The sequence below is a fragment of the Choloepus didactylus genome, chromosome 1 (genome assembly GCF_015220235.1).
Source record: "Choloepus didactylus isolate mChoDid1 chromosome 1, mChoDid1.pri, whole genome shotgun sequence".
Classification (NCBI taxonomy): Eukaryota; Metazoa; Chordata; class Mammalia; order Pilosa; family Megalonychidae; genus Choloepus; species Choloepus didactylus.
The window spans coordinates 61,958,239-61,977,125 of NC_051307.1; the positions used below are offsets into that span (position 1 = coordinate 61,958,239).

Sequence of the window (18,887 nt, forward strand, 5' to 3'; positions counted from 1 at the left end):
AGGGAGGCCAGTTAGGTTTTTGTATTCAAATGGGAGACAATGTTGTCTTAGAACAAGATTGTCTTCTCAGAGAAGGAGATAAGTGGACAGGTTGGAGAGCTGTTTTGGAGATAGAGTTGTCAGGAATTGTTGAGATATCATGTGTGAGGAATGAGGGGAATAAAGGAACCAAGGATGCCTCCGCCTAGGTTTTTGGTTTTAGAGGGTGCCTGGATGGTGGTAACATGAGTTGGGGGAAAATGGAGTAGAAGCAGGTTTAGAGGAGAATCAAGACTTCTGAAGGAACATGCTTAATTTTTAGATACCTATTAGATTTACAGAAGATGTATAAAGTAGGAAGTTGGATAAACAGGTTAAAGTCTTGATGGTTGATAGCCTATAGGCTTTGTTTAAACCATAGGACTGAGTGAGATTTCCGAGGGCAAGACTCAGAGAGAAGAGGGGGCCCAGGGCTGAACCTTGGAGCACTGAACACCTAGGGGTTGAGCAAAGAAAAAAGCAGTAAAAAGGATGGGGAGATTCTACTAGTGAGGTGGGAAGAAAACCAGGAGAAGATGATCTCAGAAGTCAAGAAAGGAAAGTGTTTCCTGACAGCGGGAGGGAGCGCCATGTCCAGTGGGACTGACAGGTCATGTAAAACAAGGACCATTGGATTGGCAACGTGAAGCTCATTGTCACCCTTGACAAGAGCAAGCTTGGAGGCATGATGTGGGGAGAAGCCAGCTGGGGTGGACTAAGGATAAAATGAGAGCTGAGGAAGTGGAGAAACCTGTATAGGCAAGTCTTTTGAGAAGTTTTGCTGTGAAAGGAAGTTGTGAAATGAGATGGTAGCTGGAGATGGATATGCAATCAAGGGAGGGTTTTTTGTTCTGTTTTGTAAAAACAGAAAATGAGTAAAGAAAGAGATTGGTGTGGTGCAGAGGGAAGAGGACGTGGTCCAGAACACAAGTGCCCTTGAACCTAACAAAAAGGAAAGCAGGGATTGTGGGTATAGATACTGAGGTCCCGTACATGTGGTGGGAGAATAAGGATGTTTCTACATTTTCTCAGTGAAAGTGTATGGCAAGGTCATCATCTGGGGTAAATATGTGTGTTTTGAGGGTGGTTATGGATAGTCTTTTGAGGGGTGGGAACACTAGCACACTGGGGCGATGTATTTAGATGGCCTGGCTGGAGAGGTTTTGCAGGGTTACAAGCTGCTAGTGAGGTCACACTATTTTCTGTTCATTATCCACTTTAAGGAAGCTGTGATAATTTATCCACAGAACAGTTTTGAAGCATTCAGTTTCTTTACCCATAATTGCCTAAAATCTAGTCACTTAGAATCACAGCAAGTCCTTGTGGGAAAACATCACTGGACAACATTATGAAAGTCATTTCAAGTGTTAAGACTGTCTTATATTACATATAGTGAGGGAACAAAGAACAAAACAGCATTTATCCTCCTGGGGGACACTATTTTGGAAACAAAGCTTTCTTTTTTATAGCTTGCATTCATGGTGCATAAATAGTACATGTCTAACCTTGGCTTTGAGCACACACAAACCCAACAGTAAATGCTTTGTGGTCCTCTTTAGTTAATTCTAATAATGCACCTTCATTTGGTTATGCCTGGGTATAATGCTACTTTATTTCAAAGTGCAACAGTTTTCACAGGTCTTTAACTTTTAATCACCTTAAATGTGATTCTTTTTGGATAGTCCCTTAGCCACACATCCAAGGGCCACATGACCATGGGTCTCTCTGGACCTCAGTGCTCTTATCTGTAAATCCAAGAGGTTTTGTCTGGTTGTCCTCCAAGATCTCTTTTAATTCTTGTATTCTGTGATTCTCTGTTCCCATTTCTTTTATTTAGTCTTCCGTTTCCTAGAGGTAAGACTGAATTATTCTTGACTTCACAGTAACTTTCTAATACAAATGAATATTTCTGCTTTTGAGCAAGTAGTTGTTTTACTAAATGGATTTATCTCACTGGCCATTATATGAGAAAGGATTGATCAACTGCTTGTGGCACAGGATAAATGGCTGGTATTTGATTGTCCAACTCTGAAACTTCTGAGGGCTCTGATAGAAATGGTTCATACTGCACTTGGTCTACAAATCTTGTATGTTTTACTCCCCACAGAATGAATAATGGTCCTGTTTTAGGACATGAAGAGGAAGTTGGGAGAAGGACAACCTTCCGGCTTTTTTATCCAGAATCAGTTTTTTCAGAGCCCAGTCAAAATGATCCTAATACTACGGCGATTCTTACTGCTTTTAAGCCACTTGATTTAAAGTGGCTGTGGGGATTGTTGACGGGTGGCAAAATAGTAAGTTGGCAAAATTGATCTGCCTTTAGAATACCTTCAGGTTTTTTTTTTCCCTTAAAAAAAGGGCACACATTTCTATTTTCTATATTACTACTTTATTTCAGAACACCAATGGCTTTTGGAAGAAACCAGCCTTAAACCTGATCTATAAACCTTATCAATTAAGAATATTAGATCCTTTCATTATCAGAATGGCAGCTTATGAACTACTTCATTTCCCAAGGTCCTTTCCCAAAAATCAGGTACGTATGTTTTTTTGCACAATTTCAAAACAAGGATCTGGCCATGGTAGAGGATCCCTGGGGATCTTAAGCTGTATGAGGACTGCTATTCATGAGGTGGCTTCTGAAGGCCACATCTAGGTTAGTGAAATTAGTAATCTGTGGATATTATCTTTATACAGCCTTCAAGAAAAAGAATCTCAAGTGGAGTTTGTTTTTCCTGCCCTTGTAGGGTACTTCTGGGGTCTTCTTCTGTATGTCTCTTTTGCTCATCTCTCATAATTTCCCCTTCAATATTTTGTAGCCAGGAGAGTGTGACTGGGTGGGCTGATGGGGCAGGCATGTGCCCAGAGTAGCAGGACTGGTATCAGAACAAGTGCTTAGTTTTTAAGGCTAAATCAATAAATGAATAAACAGCGAGAAACATTTGTAATAAAAAGCACAGCAACGCATGTGCTTATAGGGTGTTTTGCACAATTGCATGATTTCTGTAGGACTGATTGCTGAATGTGGAATTCTTAAGTCAAAAAGCATAAATATTAATTAAATATAAATATAAATTAAAGCCCTATTTCTTGGTCATTTAGATGAGAAAGGACAGCTTCTTAATGTTTGTTTTGTGATTTTTTAGTTCCTGGCATTTTCCTCTGTGAAGTATGATCACATTTGTCCCTTGCTTTTTGTTTGGGGTAATGTCTTCAATTCCAAAAGGATAGGAAGCTCCTGTTCATACTCAGAGATGATAGCAGGACTAACTGAACTAGATCAAGTTCCAGTAAAACATGGTGTCCCAGAAGTCATGTGAGGACACTGCTGTATTTCAAGAAAGAGGTCAGCCACATAGATGCTGGCCAGAGGCTGAGCACGTATAAACCCTGGTTTTAGAAACATGGATGTCATAACTAGTGACATTGACAAGGGTAAGAAAGAGGAGGCAAGCCTGACTGAAGTGAGTTAAAGAGAACGTGGGACATGAGCAAGCAGAGACAAATCTTTAAGGGTGTTTGCTTAAAAGGAAGCAGAGAAACAGAGCAATAGAGGACATAGGGTCAAAGAAGTTCATTTTTGTTTTTAAGATAGATGGTGTCCTAGTTTGCTAATGCTGCAGAATGCAAAACACCAGAGATGGACAGGCTTTTATAAAACCGGGGTTTATTTCACTACACAGTTACAGTCTTAAGGCCACGAAGCATCCAAGGTAACACCTCAGCAATCGGGTACCTTCACCGGAGGACGGCCAGTGGTGTCCGGAAAACCTCTGTTAGCTAGGAAGGCAGCTGGCATCTGCTCCAAAGCTCCGGCCTCAAAACGGCTTTCTCCCAGGACGTTCCTTTCTAGCAAGCTTGCTTCTCTTCAAAACATCACTCCCAGCTGCACTCTCTTTCCTCTCTTTGAGTCAGCTCATTTATATAGCTCCACCAATCAAGGCCCACCCCGAATGGGTGGGGCCACATCTCCATGGGAACATCTCATCAAAATTATCACCGACAGCTGGGTGGGGCACACTCCAAGCAAATCCAACCAGCACCCAAGGGTCTGCCCCATACAAGACCACAAAGATAATGGCATTTGGGGGACACAATACATTCAAACCGGCACATTCCACCCCTTGGACCCCAAAATGACATTATCTTTCCAAATACAAAACACATTCATTTCATCACAATATCACAGAAACTTACATCATCTCAGTAACAATAGTCAAGTACAAAATCCCATCAAAATCAGTTTAGGCATGGTCAGTCCTAAGGCATAATTTTTCTTTAGCTGTGGATCTGTGAACTTAGAACAAGTTATGTGCTCCCAATATATAAAGGAGAGACATTCATAGAATAAACATTTCCATTGCCATAAGGAGAAACAGTAAGGAAAACAGGGTTAACAGGACCAAAACAGTTCCTAAAACCTGCAGGACAAACTCCATTAGATTTCAAAGTCTGAGAGTCATTAACAGAAAGATGTTGCATCCTTGGGGCTTGAGAGAGCGGGAGTCTAACCCTTCCTAAGGGCCTTTGTGGCAGCCCTTTTCTCTCCAAATGCTTGGGTGAGTGCTCCAACATTTCCACACATTGGGGAGACCACCTTCTTGGCTCCACCCTCCTCAAACCTCGGGGCAGCTCCCGGATTCCCTTCCATCTCCAGGGCACACGCTCAACCCCTTCAGAACAGTGGGGTGGCAGCCAGGCTCTCCTCAATTCCCTGGAAATGTGCTCCACCCTCTTTGGGACCTGAGGTGGCAAAACTCTTCCAGAGCATTGAGGCGGAAAGCCCGCCCTCGACCTCCAGGACAAACTCACCCTTTCCATGCATGTGGGCTGCTCCGCTCTCCCAGCCCGAGACCTCCTGACTCCAGACCTCAACCTCCATGGCTCTGTCTTTGAAGAGATTTTTCCTTCAATTTTTTCCTTGTCTGTCTCCTCCAGTCCAGACCGGCAATGGCTCTGTCTGTAAAGATCTCGCAAAAATTCCGTTGGCTTTGCATAAAGCATGCAGGGGTCAAAGCCATCAGACAATAGGACTTTCCACAAATCCTTTCTGGATAATTCCATCTCCAATCTTGGCTTGTACTGAAATGGTGGCTGGGTTCCATGTTTGGTTACATCCTCACGTTGGGCTGTAGCTTCTGGGATTCCACCCCCCTGGAAACTCGTAATTTTCCAAGCCATCAACTTCTGGTTTCTTTGAACCCAAGAGTTCAGTTCTAAGTTTATCTCTCTCTGCTCGCATTTTACTATAAGCTGCAAGGAGAAGCCAGGATACGTCCTCCACACGTAGTCTGGAGATCTCCTCAGCTAAGTATTCCAGGTTGTTGCTTCCAGATTCTTCCTTCCATCTGACACCAGGACTCAATTTTGCCAAATTCTCTGCCACTTTAAAACAAGGATCGCTTTTCTTCCAGTTCACAACAACACATTGATCATCTGTGTTCAAGGCCTTGTCAGAAGTATCTTTAGAGTCCATATTTCCACAAACAGTCTCTTTAAAGCAGTTTTGGCCTTTTCTATCAAGCTCCTCACAACTCTTCCAGAAATTCCCCCTTATCCATTTAAAAAGCTGTTCCAACATGTTTGGTATTTGCAAACTCAGCAGCAAAAGCACCCCACTTCTCTGGTACCAAAATCTGTCCTAGTTTGCTAATGCTGCAGAATGCAAAACACCAGAGATGGACAGGCTTTTATAAAACGGGGGTTTATTTCACTACACAGTTACAGTCTTAAGGCCACGAAGCATCCAAGGTAACACCTCAGCAATCGGGTACCTTCACCGGAGGACGGCCAGTGGTGTCCGGAAAACCTCTGTTAGCTAGGAAGGCAGCTGGCATCTGCTCCAAAGCTCCGGCCTCAAAACGGCTTTCTCCCAGGACGTTCCTTTCTAGCAAGCTTGCTTCTCTTCAAAACATCACTCCCAGCTGCACTCTCTTTCCTCTCTTTGAGTCAGCTCATTTATATAGCTCCACCGATCAAGGCCCACCCCGAATGGGTGGGGCCACGCCTCCATGGGAACATCTCATCAAAATTATCACCGACAGCTGGGTGAGGCACACTCCAAGCAAATCCAACCAGCACCCAAGGGTCTGCCCCACACAAGACCACAAAGATAATGGCATTTGGGGGACACAATACATTCAAACCGGCACAGATGGTATGTTTATATGCTGCAGGAGATGACCCAGTCAAGGAAAAATATTGGTGATGAAGGGAAAAAAATGAGTAATTGTAGAAGCAAAGTGTTGAGAAGAGAGATGGATATAATATAGTACGCTAGTGAAGGGGTTGACTGTAGGGAGTAACAGATACCATCCATTGGAGGAGAAGCGAACAAAAATATGAGTGGACACTGGTAAGGCGGCAGATTTTGAGAGAAGATTATGTAGCTCTTGTCTGATAGCTCTGTTTTCTTAGAAAAAATAAGGATTAAGTTGTCAACCTGAAGTAGGAAGGAGGCTTAGGGCAGTTGGAGGATAGAAAAGTATAAAATAGTCATTTTGGAAAGTAGGAATGGAAATTTACTAGAGGAACCCAGTTGGATTGTGGGATATACTTAATGTCCACATGAGACTTACAGTCATTAATTTAAAGTGCAGCCAGGCAGCATGTTGTTTTTCTCTTGCTGTATTCTAATGTGTGGGTGTGGAATTGGTTTTAATCAGTTAAGATTCTGCCAGATGAATTACAGGTGCTGCAAGTGATAAGTGCAAGAGAACTGAAGGTCTATATAAGGGAATGATGATAATAATGGATCAAGGAATCTGAAGTGTGAGGAAAGCAGGTAGAGGACTTGAAAACGGGGAAGGAAAAGGGAGAAGTGGAATCAGTGGATGGCTCCTAAATTTTTAACCTAATCAGCTTTCTTCTCTAGGAAGATGGTGAAGGCTTGTGGCAGTCACAATAGTGCACAGGTTAAGGGAAAGCTTATGCTAAATACTGTTATGCATTCAGACAAACTTGCCTCCTAGAATTCATTTGATTTTCTTTTGCTTCTTTGATTTTCTTTTCCTACAAATCAATCATGTATAATTTCCATGTAACCCATAAGATACGTTTAAATTGAAAGGAAATCTTGAATTGTGCAAAAAAGTTAGAAGACATAGTTTGTGCTTGCTTTTGAAGGCCACCTCAGTGAGAATTAAAACTTAAAATGCCAAAACCGTTGTCAAATATCTATTACAGTGGTTTTCAGATTTGTGTGTGTATAAGGGGTTATACTTGGTTTCTTTTTTTAAAACTGATAATGATCCAGTTGATTGTAACATTGCTATGTGTCTAGAATCTTTATTTTCTAGTTGGATACTACTACATTTTTGTCTTTGAAGTTGCTTGATTAATTCTAGAGCTAGTCTAAAATATCAGTATTATGTAATAGAGCTATTTTAAGGCTAATACATATGAATCCTTTACAATGACTGTCCATTGGTGGGTTAAGCTGTCTTCACATCTTGTACGATGTGTTCAAAATTCCTAGGCTTTGCTTTTTCCACAAGGAAGCCTGACTCATGTTTTTAAAATAAGGGAGCGAGTATCCTTTTCTTTGAGCCTTCATTTGACAGTTGTCCACTGAACAAATACTACAGTTAAGCTTTATTTGAGACTTTTTAAGCTATCAACCACACTTTTGTCAGAGCTGAAGATATATATGTATTCTGTTTTGGGCTTGAGCTGTAGGACATGATGAGGGTTTAATTAAATATTTCTCCCCTGAGTAGATGTTCAGAAATCCCTGTTTTATAAGATTATTTCACTCAAATATGCATTAGAAACAAATAGCTTGTTTGGAATTTTTTTTTCAGTTTTTTGAAAACTTTCCTTTTTCTTCCCTCCAGAAACCCAAACACCCAACAACAGGAATTATTGCCATCACACTGGCATTTCACATCTGTCATGAAGTTCACCTAGCTGGTTTTAAATACAATTTTTCTGAACTCAAGAGTCCTTTGCACTATTATGGGAATGCCACCATGTCTTTGATGAATAAGGTAATATATACACAGCCTATACTTTGGGATAATCTTTGATGTTTAGAGTTGGAAACCTCATATTCCATCTTCTTACTGTCTCATTTTAGCGAGGATACAGTTTTGACAAGTTGGTGGAGTCATGATTCATAGGGGTTACAGAGCTATCCTAAATGTTGGAACCAGGACTCAAGTCTAGAGGTCCCTTTTCTGCAGCAGTTCCCAACTTGTGGATCTGGGACCACTGAGAGAATCGCTTGGTTATTGCCAAGTGTTATCAAATCCTAGAGAATCTCTTGGTTATTGCCAAGTGTTATCAAATCCGTATAGGGACCAAGTCTTATCTTAAATATTGCCTCATATTATTTTTTAAAATATACAGACAACTTGCTGTGTTTAAGATATTACAAATTCATTTAAAAAGCATTGCTGTGCTGATGGTAATTATTTTCATATATTTTTTTTCAGTTCAGTAGACAAGGTCTGTAAAATTTTAATCCCATAAAAGAATCTTCATGTTCAAAAAGGTTGCAGAACTTTATACTAGATCATGCTTCTCTTGATTAGGGATCAATGGTTGTAGATTTAATCCTGAGGATTTTTGTTTTACTTGACTGAATGGGAAGGAGTTTCCTATTTTTAACTTCAATTAGTGATGCATCAGAAGGGATGGGATTAAAATGTTATCTGTACATTTTTAATACTGAAATATGAATATTTTGCTATAAAGTATATGGGTAGAGCCAATGTAATCCAATCAGTCCTCTTAAATCATCATCCCCAAATACTACATAAAGTTGAAGTGGTGTTATTCAGTTTAGATCCTAGTACTGTCTTGTTTTTCTCTCTCCTGCAAGATGAACACTTGAGACTTGAATAGTTCAAGAGGAAAGTGCCTGGAACAGACTCTAGATTAGGTTCATTTCAGCCTCCTCTTTTCTGTAACATTTGTGATATTTCAAGAGCTATCTAAAGAACAGAACATTAAAACAACTCTACACTGAACAGTTACTTTAAATAAATTACATGATAAAGAAAAAAAGTTCCTGAGGAATTAGGTATCAATTAAAGGGACAGAATTATTTTTTTTTCAACATATCTTGAACTGAATCATGCTTTTAGTAGTTTCTTAACCTCCAGGTTGATCTTTCTATATTATAAAAGTTGCAGATGTTGCTTTTATAAAAGCGATCAACCCATTCTGATTGACAGTTTTGGTCTCTATACTGTGATTCAGAAGACCAGGGGATGATGTGAGGTTTACTTTTGGTTTAAGTGAGAAGAGTGGGATTTAAGGAAGGCTCTGGCTCAAGAATGAGAAAGGAGAAATCAGAAATGTAACAGAATTTAAAATCCATGCCCCTTGTTACTTAACAGTAGTGTTTTCTTCACAAGCTTTTTAGATAAAACAAACTTTGTTAGTATTTGGATATTGCAATAGATGTTGATTTTGGTTTTGTGTTTTTTCTTTAGAATGCATATCACAATGTGACTGCAGAGCAGCAATTTTTGAAGGACATTATAGAAAAAAACTTCGTAATCAACCTAACTCAAGAGTGATCCTACAGATTCACAAGATGATGCAAACAGTGTTAGTTTTATTTTTATACTGCAATAGTTTATTTTTAAATATGTTGGATGCACTCATCTAAAAATTATGTATATTAAGTCTTCTTGCTGACTGGTGATTCATAACCACCAGTTTAGTTTCTGTGAATATATTTATGAAAACCAAGAAAAGTTTAGTTAAGGTATCAGGGAAATAAAAGTTTTTATTGTATTTTGAAAATAAGCTAGTGTTCTGAGGTGTTTTCAAACATTTTTGAATAGTTATTTTGTCCAAGTTTTGAAGGGATCTGACTTCCTAAAAAGTGTGGGATTTACTTTACTGTAAAAAAAAAAAAATTGAGTATAACATATTTTGAGAGGGATATTTGGCAATTATAAACCTAGCTGGTGGGGAATTGGCATGTGTTAATGTCTTGATGCGGCAAATGGGAACAATTTCAGGCCTACATCTAGAGAATTGTTTAGTTCCTTTCTGTTCTACCTGGAGAACCTGACTTGAATCTTAAACTAGCCTTGATTACATCAGAATGGTGTATAGCTATGGAAATCTAGGTTCATACTGGTTTAATTAAGTGTGGTGTTTCTTTTTTCCCTGTAATTAATTAAACCATAATATTGTGATGAATAATTTGTTAGAATGTGGATGTTTTTCTTGTTTTGAAATTGAAGGGGATAGGCTAAATGTGAAATTCTGGATGAGTTAATAACCAGAGAATTCATTTATTAAAATCTCACGGCTTTGCCTTATTTTAAAGACATAAAAAAGGTTTAACTTTACACAAATAAGCTAAACCAGGCAAGCTCAAGAAAGAGAAATGCTTAAACAGTGTATTTCTGCTTGGCTTAATTTATCCTTTAAATTTTAGAAGTTTAATATTCTCGATGTAACTTAGGAGAAACAAAGAAGACAACAGAATAAGTATACCCTTAAGAGTCAAGCTGTTTTTTGGACTTACATGGTATTTTTTTTTTTTTTTTAATATGATTACATCTAACCTACAAATGGAAAGCTTACCTGTCTACCTTCCTTCAGAGTACATGTAGTCTTAGGGTGTACCAGAGAAGAATATGATGGGATGCAAACAAGCCAGTCCTACGAATGTTGTGGGCTAGCCTCCCTTCCCAAATTTAATAAATATAAACCAAAAGCTTTTCTGGGGAGAGAAGGAAGAAGGAGGAGAAAGGAAGATAACAGTAGAGGTTTTAGGAAGGATGGAATCAAAAGCTATTGGGAGAGGTATGAGTCAAAGACAGAATTAATATTTTTGAATAATAAGCATCACTGGGAGACACTGATGTTGTTACTGATGATTAAGGTGACTTCCTAACAAAGGAGCCTTAGATCAGGGTCCGAAACAGGAATACATGAAATACTTAAAAGCAGTGTAAGGGACAGAAAAGCAATAGTTAAATAAACCCAGATCTAGACATTAACATTTGTGGAATATGGTCTGTTAATGTCAGCGTATGTTTGTGTAGTACCACAGTTTTATTTGATTCTTCTATTAACTTTTAGGTGGAAAAGGCAGGTATGAGACTATAGTCTGCATTGTTTACTGTGGTCTTTTCCTCATACCACACAACCACAGGCCACAGCTTGGCTGCTGAAGTTCTGTCGGATGTTAAGTAAATCAGGCTTCAAAAAGGATGGTGCTGACCACAGAAAAACTTAAAATCAAAATCCTTTAGTGGCATTTTCAAATGTTGCTATAAGCAATTATAATGCTGGCTATGAAATTTCTGACTGATATTTAAATTGAGGAATCGGGCTTACATAATATGAGAAAAGGTTACAAACTTCAAGGTTGTTTTATTTAAGCCAAATAATCTGAGCAAGACACATGTACAATTTATTAAAAACACATGAACACATTAAAATTCTATTTATACAATCTAAATCCTAGCAACATATACAAATACTGAGTGACTACAGTACATGCCGAGGTAAGTAAAATACATTCTGGGAGAATATTACTGACAATCAAGACATTTTTACTTTCAATATGTTTTTCAATACATGTTTTGTTTCCACCTTTCCCAGTGTCAAAAATACAAAAAGGAATAATAAGAAGAAAAACTTAGTTACTAAGTTGGATTAAATGAAAACTGATGCCACAGTTGACCTAAAAAGTATTTTAATAACTATCCAACTCTTATTTAGATTTTGCAGTTTAGGGACTTCAAGTTTAGAACCAAATGTAGAGCTGATAAGGTAATTTATTATATTTAGGTAGAGCTTCAGTGATTTCTTTTAAGAGGGTCTGAAAAGCTTTCAATGTGCCACATAATCTTTTGGTTCTTTCTAATTGTGTATCATTCAACATGGTGTTTCTGTAGCCCTCTTACTCTCCAGGTGACAACATGGAGTAAGGCAAAGAAATTCAAGCTTTATCACTTTTCCAAAGCATTGTGACCACATTCATATTTAAATGATCTCATATTCTACCCCCCACCAGAGGCGGAAAGGCTAATGTATACATAATGTCATAATTTCAATTCCTGTATAAATTTTCTACTCAAACCATTTTCACCAGCAAATAAACCCATTGTTAAATGCAAAGTGCGAACAGTGAAACATGAACTTAAATAACTGGACTAGATCTTGCCTATACAATAGGATCTATTTAGATTTACAGCTTTTAATAAAATATAAATCAGAATTCACAATATCTTATCTTTAACTGCTGGTTCCTAAGATTAAGTAACAGCAAAGTCAGTGTACTTTTATGAAACTGGTGATGGACACACTTGTTGTTGACACTAATTCTATTTCTATAACTGTATTAATAGAAACAAAATCTAATCCAATAAACCACAGTGGCTTAAATCTTTTAAATGTTTCAAGCAAAGAATAAAAATTTTAGGAAATTTTGTAAAATATGGTTACTTTCACATTTTGTTGTTACCTGATTGTCTCCAAAGCTGTATATATAACAGACATAAACTTAGTGGAAACGAAACAAAAAACAAAGCCTCTAATATGAAAACAAATGAACTAAAAGAAAGTACAAAACAAGGAAAACCTTTTGAATCAAGGCTCAGCTCTTCATTTGGAAAGTAAAATATATAAAAGTAGTGTAACAACTAGATATGTTATAAAAATCATTGGTAATTTAAGGATAGCACAGTGAAAATATGAATCAAGTCTTAAAATATGCATCATTTAAGAAACACTTGCCTCTCATTAAAAAAAAAAAAAAAAAAAAAGTTGTTCCAGGGAAAATCAATCAGGTGCATACTATTACACAAAAATAGCAAGCATCTTTGGGAAAATGCAATAGTTACTGAAAAAAATCTCTCAAAGCCTCAAGCAAGCTTACAATTTGAGGAAAAGTATATTCTCTGTGTAGTAAGGGTGGTTAAAAAAATAAATCAATTTGTTTATTCTTTCCACCTGAAAGAGGATGACTGCATTAATATATGTGCTTGACACATTCACATATGTTTTAATAAAAATTCAACAGCTGTGCTTTTTGTTTCAGATATTTTGAAACAAAATATATATTGGTTCTTCAATGAATAGAATTGTGCCTCAAAGTTTGTCTGGAAAAGGAAAAGCAAATGAAAATAAAATGAACTAAAGCTTAAAACCAGAGGGCAGGGAGGCTGTTAAAAAAAAACAGTTCTATTTTTGAAGCGACGTTTTAGAATATTGGTATACTTGTGGAAGCAAGCAAAATGAATACTGTTCATTTCTATTCAAGTGTAGTGAATTATGACAATGTATCATAATTTAGCGGCACAGGCAGTTCAACAGAAGTGACTAGAATCTGACAGGAAAGCACATTTTAACACTAACTCTACCCTAAGGTACTACAGACGAAGGGATGTCAAATTAATATATTTCTATCATGGTCGACATCTTGTGTCATCTTGCCAGTCTGAGGACTTTTAAAGATAGTTTTTAACACCATAGGTAATAAATTTCAGATGATTTCCATTTCACCCTATCTAAAACTAGTTCAGGGACAGGTCATGAATAAATGGTGACAGGGAAGTTGCCAGGAGTTATCTAACACAAGGCATGTATATCCATTTGTTAAGGTCTGTTTCCTAAATATGACCCAAAGGACTCCTTGCACCTCTTACCACACAGGTGTATGGCACAATCAGGCAGAAATGAAGACTACATGTTGTGTTTATAATTCTTATAATATTTTACTGGGGAAAACTGAAATTAAAAATTATTTTTTTGACTAAAAGTAACAAAAATACTTTGGGACTCAAAGAATAATTTATATATATATAAAACCAAAAAGTAGGTAAACCCTGGCAGCTACTTTTTTTGTTTGTTTTGGTAATTTATATTATTTCTGAGGAGATGATCTTACCTTTCATAAATGAGTCATGTTTACATTTGCTTAGCAGCCCCCCGCCATTCACAACTCTCCTAGGAAAAATCCCACGGCAAATACAGTTGAGGGAGGGGGCTCTCCTCTATAGTTTTTCTAAATTTAAAGCTTACTCTTGTTTCCACATAGAGAAATACACTTTAAGACATCAGAAGACTTGAATTCATGAGATTGAAAACGTAAGCATCACCCATGGAAAAAACTCAAAACAAACATTTTATAAATACAGAAATGGTGCTGGCCACCAAGTGCTCTGGGCAGAATGAGCAGTGATGAGACCAGGTCATGTACCATGAAGTGTTAAAGCTCTTAAAAGTGTCAAAGTGAAAAACCAATCAACCTGCTCATTATAAGTCAGAGCTTCCCAGCTATAGCTCTTCCTAATGGAAGATGGGTAAGTGTATATGACTGTAATCAAAACAATGATTATACCACAAATCATAATTACTTTAAAAACTAAATTCAAAAAGCAATATAGGAATAGAAAAGGAGGAAATCATGATAGTACCCACCTTTCACAAAGCAGAATTTCAAGCCATTAGATATTTCAAGAACAGTACCATGCATAATTGCCAGTCTGGCTTGCAGAGCCATCTCTTTGAGTTCATTCGTGTACCTGCAGCACTGGTAATAAATACTACCTCTCAGTGACTTTTAATTTCTTTGAAGTGCATTACAGAGAGCTTGTTTCTGTATTAAGAAGTGTTTACAGTAGTAACAAACAAGATGTTTGAAATTTAACAGGCAAGCAGTAACTGTGGCACAGTTACACCCTCAAAGCAAGCTGGCAGGATTAGTAGTTTCCTGTACCTCATTTTCCCCAACCACTTCAGTGACAGATATGGAATACATTCTATATATTACTACCACTAATAAAAAAAAGGCCATGTGCTTTAAAATGATGCTTTGTAAAAAGCAGCATCACCTTCAAAGGATTTCTTTTAAAACATCACATTCACCATCCCTCCCTGCTACTGATACTTCCTGCATGCTCTGTGGCACCTGATACACCAATTCGTCTGGAGCACTTGGACCTGGCTTTCCTCCTTTTGGGGTATCATATTGGGCCCGGGCAGAGGAGCAGCTGTCAGTCCGGGAGAGAAGTGTGCTGTAAGTTCCCCCTAAAGAGGGAGGTTGGTTCCCTGTAGCTTTAAAAGTGGACGCTGAAGGCAGACCAACTGAGGTTGAGGGGTGTCCCGACATATCCATGACGATTGGGGTTGCATATTCGGGCCCAGTAATTGGAAGTGGTTCAGCGTAGGCATGATAAACCTCTTGCACTGGTGAGCTGTAAGGATCTAGGTCAGCATAGCCTGGTTCTTTTCCTTCTTCTGGTTTAAAAGTAGATCTCTGATGAAGTGTACCAACAATTCCTCCCACAAGTGGTTGTGCATACTCTATGGATATCACAAAACACAAACTATCATACTAGTACTGGGATCACACAATTTAGGATTGTGTGCCTGTACCAAAAGCAAACACTTCTTTGTGGCACATTTCTTGCTATCAACAGACACTATGAATTTCCCACCTGCAACAATTAACTTCAAAAATTAAAATTAAAGATGTTGTCTAGTATCTTATGGTAGTAAGTTAGTATCAGAAAGCCTCATTCATATAATTTTGCATAAAGAATGTTTATGTTCTTCAGATTTACAGATATTTCATGGGAAAGAAGTATTCTATTATTAAAATAATATTAGTATTAGAAAATAATTCCCAAGGTTATTTTTTCTTTTTCAAATATTAGGAAATGTTTAAATACTTGTGTTCTAGGTTAATAGCATAAATATGTAAAGAACACCCATTATATGCTTCTGCTCTCCTAACCATCTCTCCCCGCCCCCAATAAAACCAAACCAAACAAAACCACAGGTAAACAAATAAAATGCCTGGAGTCTCTAGAAATGAATGTTCTGATTTTGTGGGAAGAACATCTAAGACAGAAATGACTCTCTAAAGGTCATCCTTTAAAAAAATAGTTCTACCTTTGGAAACTAGCTCATCTGTTAAGCATGCAAAAGATAAAGGAAGATACTGGAATTACAGGGCACATTACAGCAAACTTCCTTCCTCCTGGGGTCCCTTAGGCTGCCCCGCGGTTACCTGCAGAGTCAGCCTGCAGCACTGTGGTGACCTCTCTCGGACTCAGGTGATTCACTTCACTACTGCTGTAGCGAACTGGTGTTTCTTCATGTTCCACTGACTTGGCAGGGAGAAACTGCTTCACTCCTTTCCACCAGCCTTCATTGTGATTGCAAGCAAAAGAGACTATTAAACAAAACCTATGTCTCTAGTGATAACAGTATTACCAAGGAAGAAATCCTGTTGCATTAAAGTCATTTATGTAACAAAAATCTACACGATGTAGCCTTTATGTTGAAGCTTATTCTCTGCTTTGATAGAACTGACTATCCAATGCAAGGCAGGACATGCTAGAAAGCAAAAGGATACGCAGAAGCAAATCGTTGCTATTATAGTGTTGTCACATTTACTTGTCTATTGTAGGGGAAGGTTGTAATATGTTTTTCTCAAAAATATTTTCCAAGTTCCACCCTGAGGCACCAGCAGCACCATGATCTGCCTCCATCACTGCCCTTTTCTACCCTGGTCACAGCAAGAAACTAAGAGCTCCTGGCTCCAAACAGCTGTTCCTGCAGTGACACTGGGAAGTGGGAGACCTGTAGGGGGCAGCCTCTGGGGCACTTGCAGCAAACTGCCATATACCAAAAGCTGACAACTCATCATGGCAGAGATTGCAGGCCCCATGGATTCCTAAACTGCTCCTAAACTGCTGTACTATACTTGAGAAATTACTTATTTTCCATTTCATCACTTATTAACTAGAAGAGATTTTGCAAAAGGGTAAAAATGGCCAGACAGAATAGAAATCCCACTTTTCTAACTGCTGGGAAGTTCAAATGGGCCTGAGAAGGACTATCCCTCTCTCACTACTGCCACCTGGAGGGGCGGGGGACACTCTCCATGGATGGAGAGAGATGTAAAGTTCACACAAATTACCTGCCCGGTCCCAGTAAGGTAAGTCATAGGTGCCTTCAGTTTTTTTCTTTCTGGAAAAATACAGGAAAAAAAGTTAGCAAATAGAGTGAAATCACTGTAAGAAATCTCTAAAATTGCAGTATAAACACCAAAGTTAATAATTAATCAAGAGCACACATTTCCACCTGCCCACTCTACCCAGGAGAGTTCTTTATTTCATCTGATTCTCAAAATTGCCACTGCTAAGACTCAAAAATTCTAGACTCTTAATAAATATTAAATAACTATCTCCTGAGATAGTTACTTTTTTTTTTTTTTAACCCACCTATTACTCACTCCAAAGAGATAAAGGAAGAAAAAGGCAAGGTCTGTAGAATCAAAAGACTGAATCAAATCAAGATGATGAAAATCATGTTGTCTATTTTATTTTCACATGCAATCTGATTCACAAATTTCTGATTTTCTATTCTGCATTTTCTCTTTCCAATGTCCTGCTTTTACTGCCTCAGTGAGGAATACAGTGTCACATTCCCTTAACTGTACAGATTTAAATCCACCAAGCACAGTAAGACAATGCTGTCATTACCAGTGACACGTGGCAGGGGAGGAGAGAACATGACTCTCCAGGCCTGGGAGGCAGAGCAGAGTCTCTGCACAGCAGGAGTAATGTGTGCAGGGAAGATTCTCTCCACCCCCCAGCATTCTAAGGTATCCTCTTTACCAAGAGCTTCTTACATACATACATACATACATACATACATACATACATAAAATAAAAAAATTAAAACAAGCAAATGAAAGGGCGTTTTCTGATTCAAGAGTGTAATTTAATTTAAATTAGTGCTTTATAAGAAAAAGAGAAAGCAAACATTATTCCAGTCTACAAATGAGGACAAGGTTGTTACGTGATTTGTTCAAGATCACAAATGTGGCTTTCAGAGAGACCTAAGCTATGTGCTTTTCCTACTAGGAAACACTCTTTTGCAGTATTTGAGTAAGTTTTTAATATTGGTATTAACAGTTTACTCATTTTAAAGTCTGACTGTATTTAAAATACAATATTTCCCTTATTTCAAAGTAAAAGAAAATGTAAAATTTGTGGAAGAGACGGTAGGTGTTGAAGCTGTTAATCAAAAGCTGGAATGAAAAAGAAATAATAAAAATGCTGGCTTATTAATTAAGCACTTTCCTCCTTGAAAATCTTCTGATCTTCATAGGATTTAAATAAAAAGAAAATCAATAATCTTTTCTCAGTGGAAGTTACATGCCTGACATGTGGCTAGGACAACAAATTTAATGGTATGAGTATTAGACAGGGTTGTATTATAAAGGATTTTATATGCTTAATCTCAGTGACAAAGCTACAGATTATTTTTCAATACACATAAAGTACTGAGTACAGTGCCTGGCATGGGTTAGGCTTTAATAAGTTGCTGCTTTTTTATTATTATTATTTTCTTCCTCCTTATTTTTCACAGCCTCTTAATGACATCTCCCCCTTCACTCCTTATCATGAAGCCATTCGTCAGCAATTTCAACTACATCCTTAGCAGTAACTTCGATTTTCCAGCTCAGATGTTTTTGCCCCTGAACACCAGGCGTGTTTTCCAACTGCCTCTTGGGAGTACTACCCACAGGGTCCTTTAAATACCATCCCAAACTGATCTCAGAACTTGGCTCCTCCCTCCCTCTCAACAACCCCCTCTCCTCAGTCCTCACCCTTGTGCCCTGTGCTTTAAGCACACTGGATTTGCCTGTCAGAGGCAGCAGTGGACAAGAGCATGGCACTGAAGTCAGCCTGCCTGGTCCAAATCTCTATTCCGCCATCACTGGCTGGGTGACCTGGGCAAGTTATTTACATCTTCTCTGTGCCTCACTTTCCTCTTCTGTAAGGTGGGGTTAGCTACAGTACCTGCTTCAAAGGTGGTTTGTAGGACTAAATGAGGTAATATATGTAAAGCATTTAGAATAATGCCTAAAA

At 38.2% G+C, this 18,887-nt stretch overlaps 2 protein-coding genes across 14 annotated transcripts in view; one reads left to right on the forward strand and one right to left on the reverse strand.

The window, feature by feature from the left end:
• The window catches only part of ST3GAL6 (ST3 beta-galactoside alpha-2,3-sialyltransferase 6), a 94,155-nt gene extending 83,973 nt beyond the window's left edge, over positions 1-10,182 (forward strand). For all 13 annotated transcript variants that reach the window (XM_037834194.1, XM_037834223.1, XM_037834266.1 and 10 more), the window contains 4 exons: positions 2,126-2,312; positions 2,417-2,554; positions 7,854-8,006; positions 9,459-10,182. In XM_037834194.1, coding sequence (XP_037690122.1) covers positions 2,126-2,312; positions 2,417-2,554; positions 7,854-8,006; positions 9,459-9,545 — 565 coding nt within the window. In that variant the 3' untranslated portion in view covers positions 9,546-10,182. The remainder of the gene's footprint in view (positions 1-2,125; positions 2,313-2,416; positions 2,555-7,853; positions 8,007-9,458) is intronic.
• Positions 10,183-12,746: 2,564 nt separating this feature from the next.
• DCBLD2 (discoidin, CUB and LCCL domain containing 2) overlaps positions 12,747-18,887 on the reverse strand; it is a 111,420-nt gene continuing 105,279 nt past the window's right edge. Inside the window, exons 14-16 of the mRNA XM_037834170.1 lie at positions 16,928-16,977; positions 16,013-16,150; positions 12,747-15,303 (exon numbers count right to left, since the gene is read on the reverse strand). Coding sequence (XP_037690098.1) covers positions 14,834-15,303; positions 16,013-16,150; positions 16,928-16,977 — 658 coding nt within the window. The 3' untranslated portion in view covers positions 12,747-14,833. The remainder of the gene's footprint in view (positions 15,304-16,012; positions 16,151-16,927; positions 16,978-18,887) is intronic.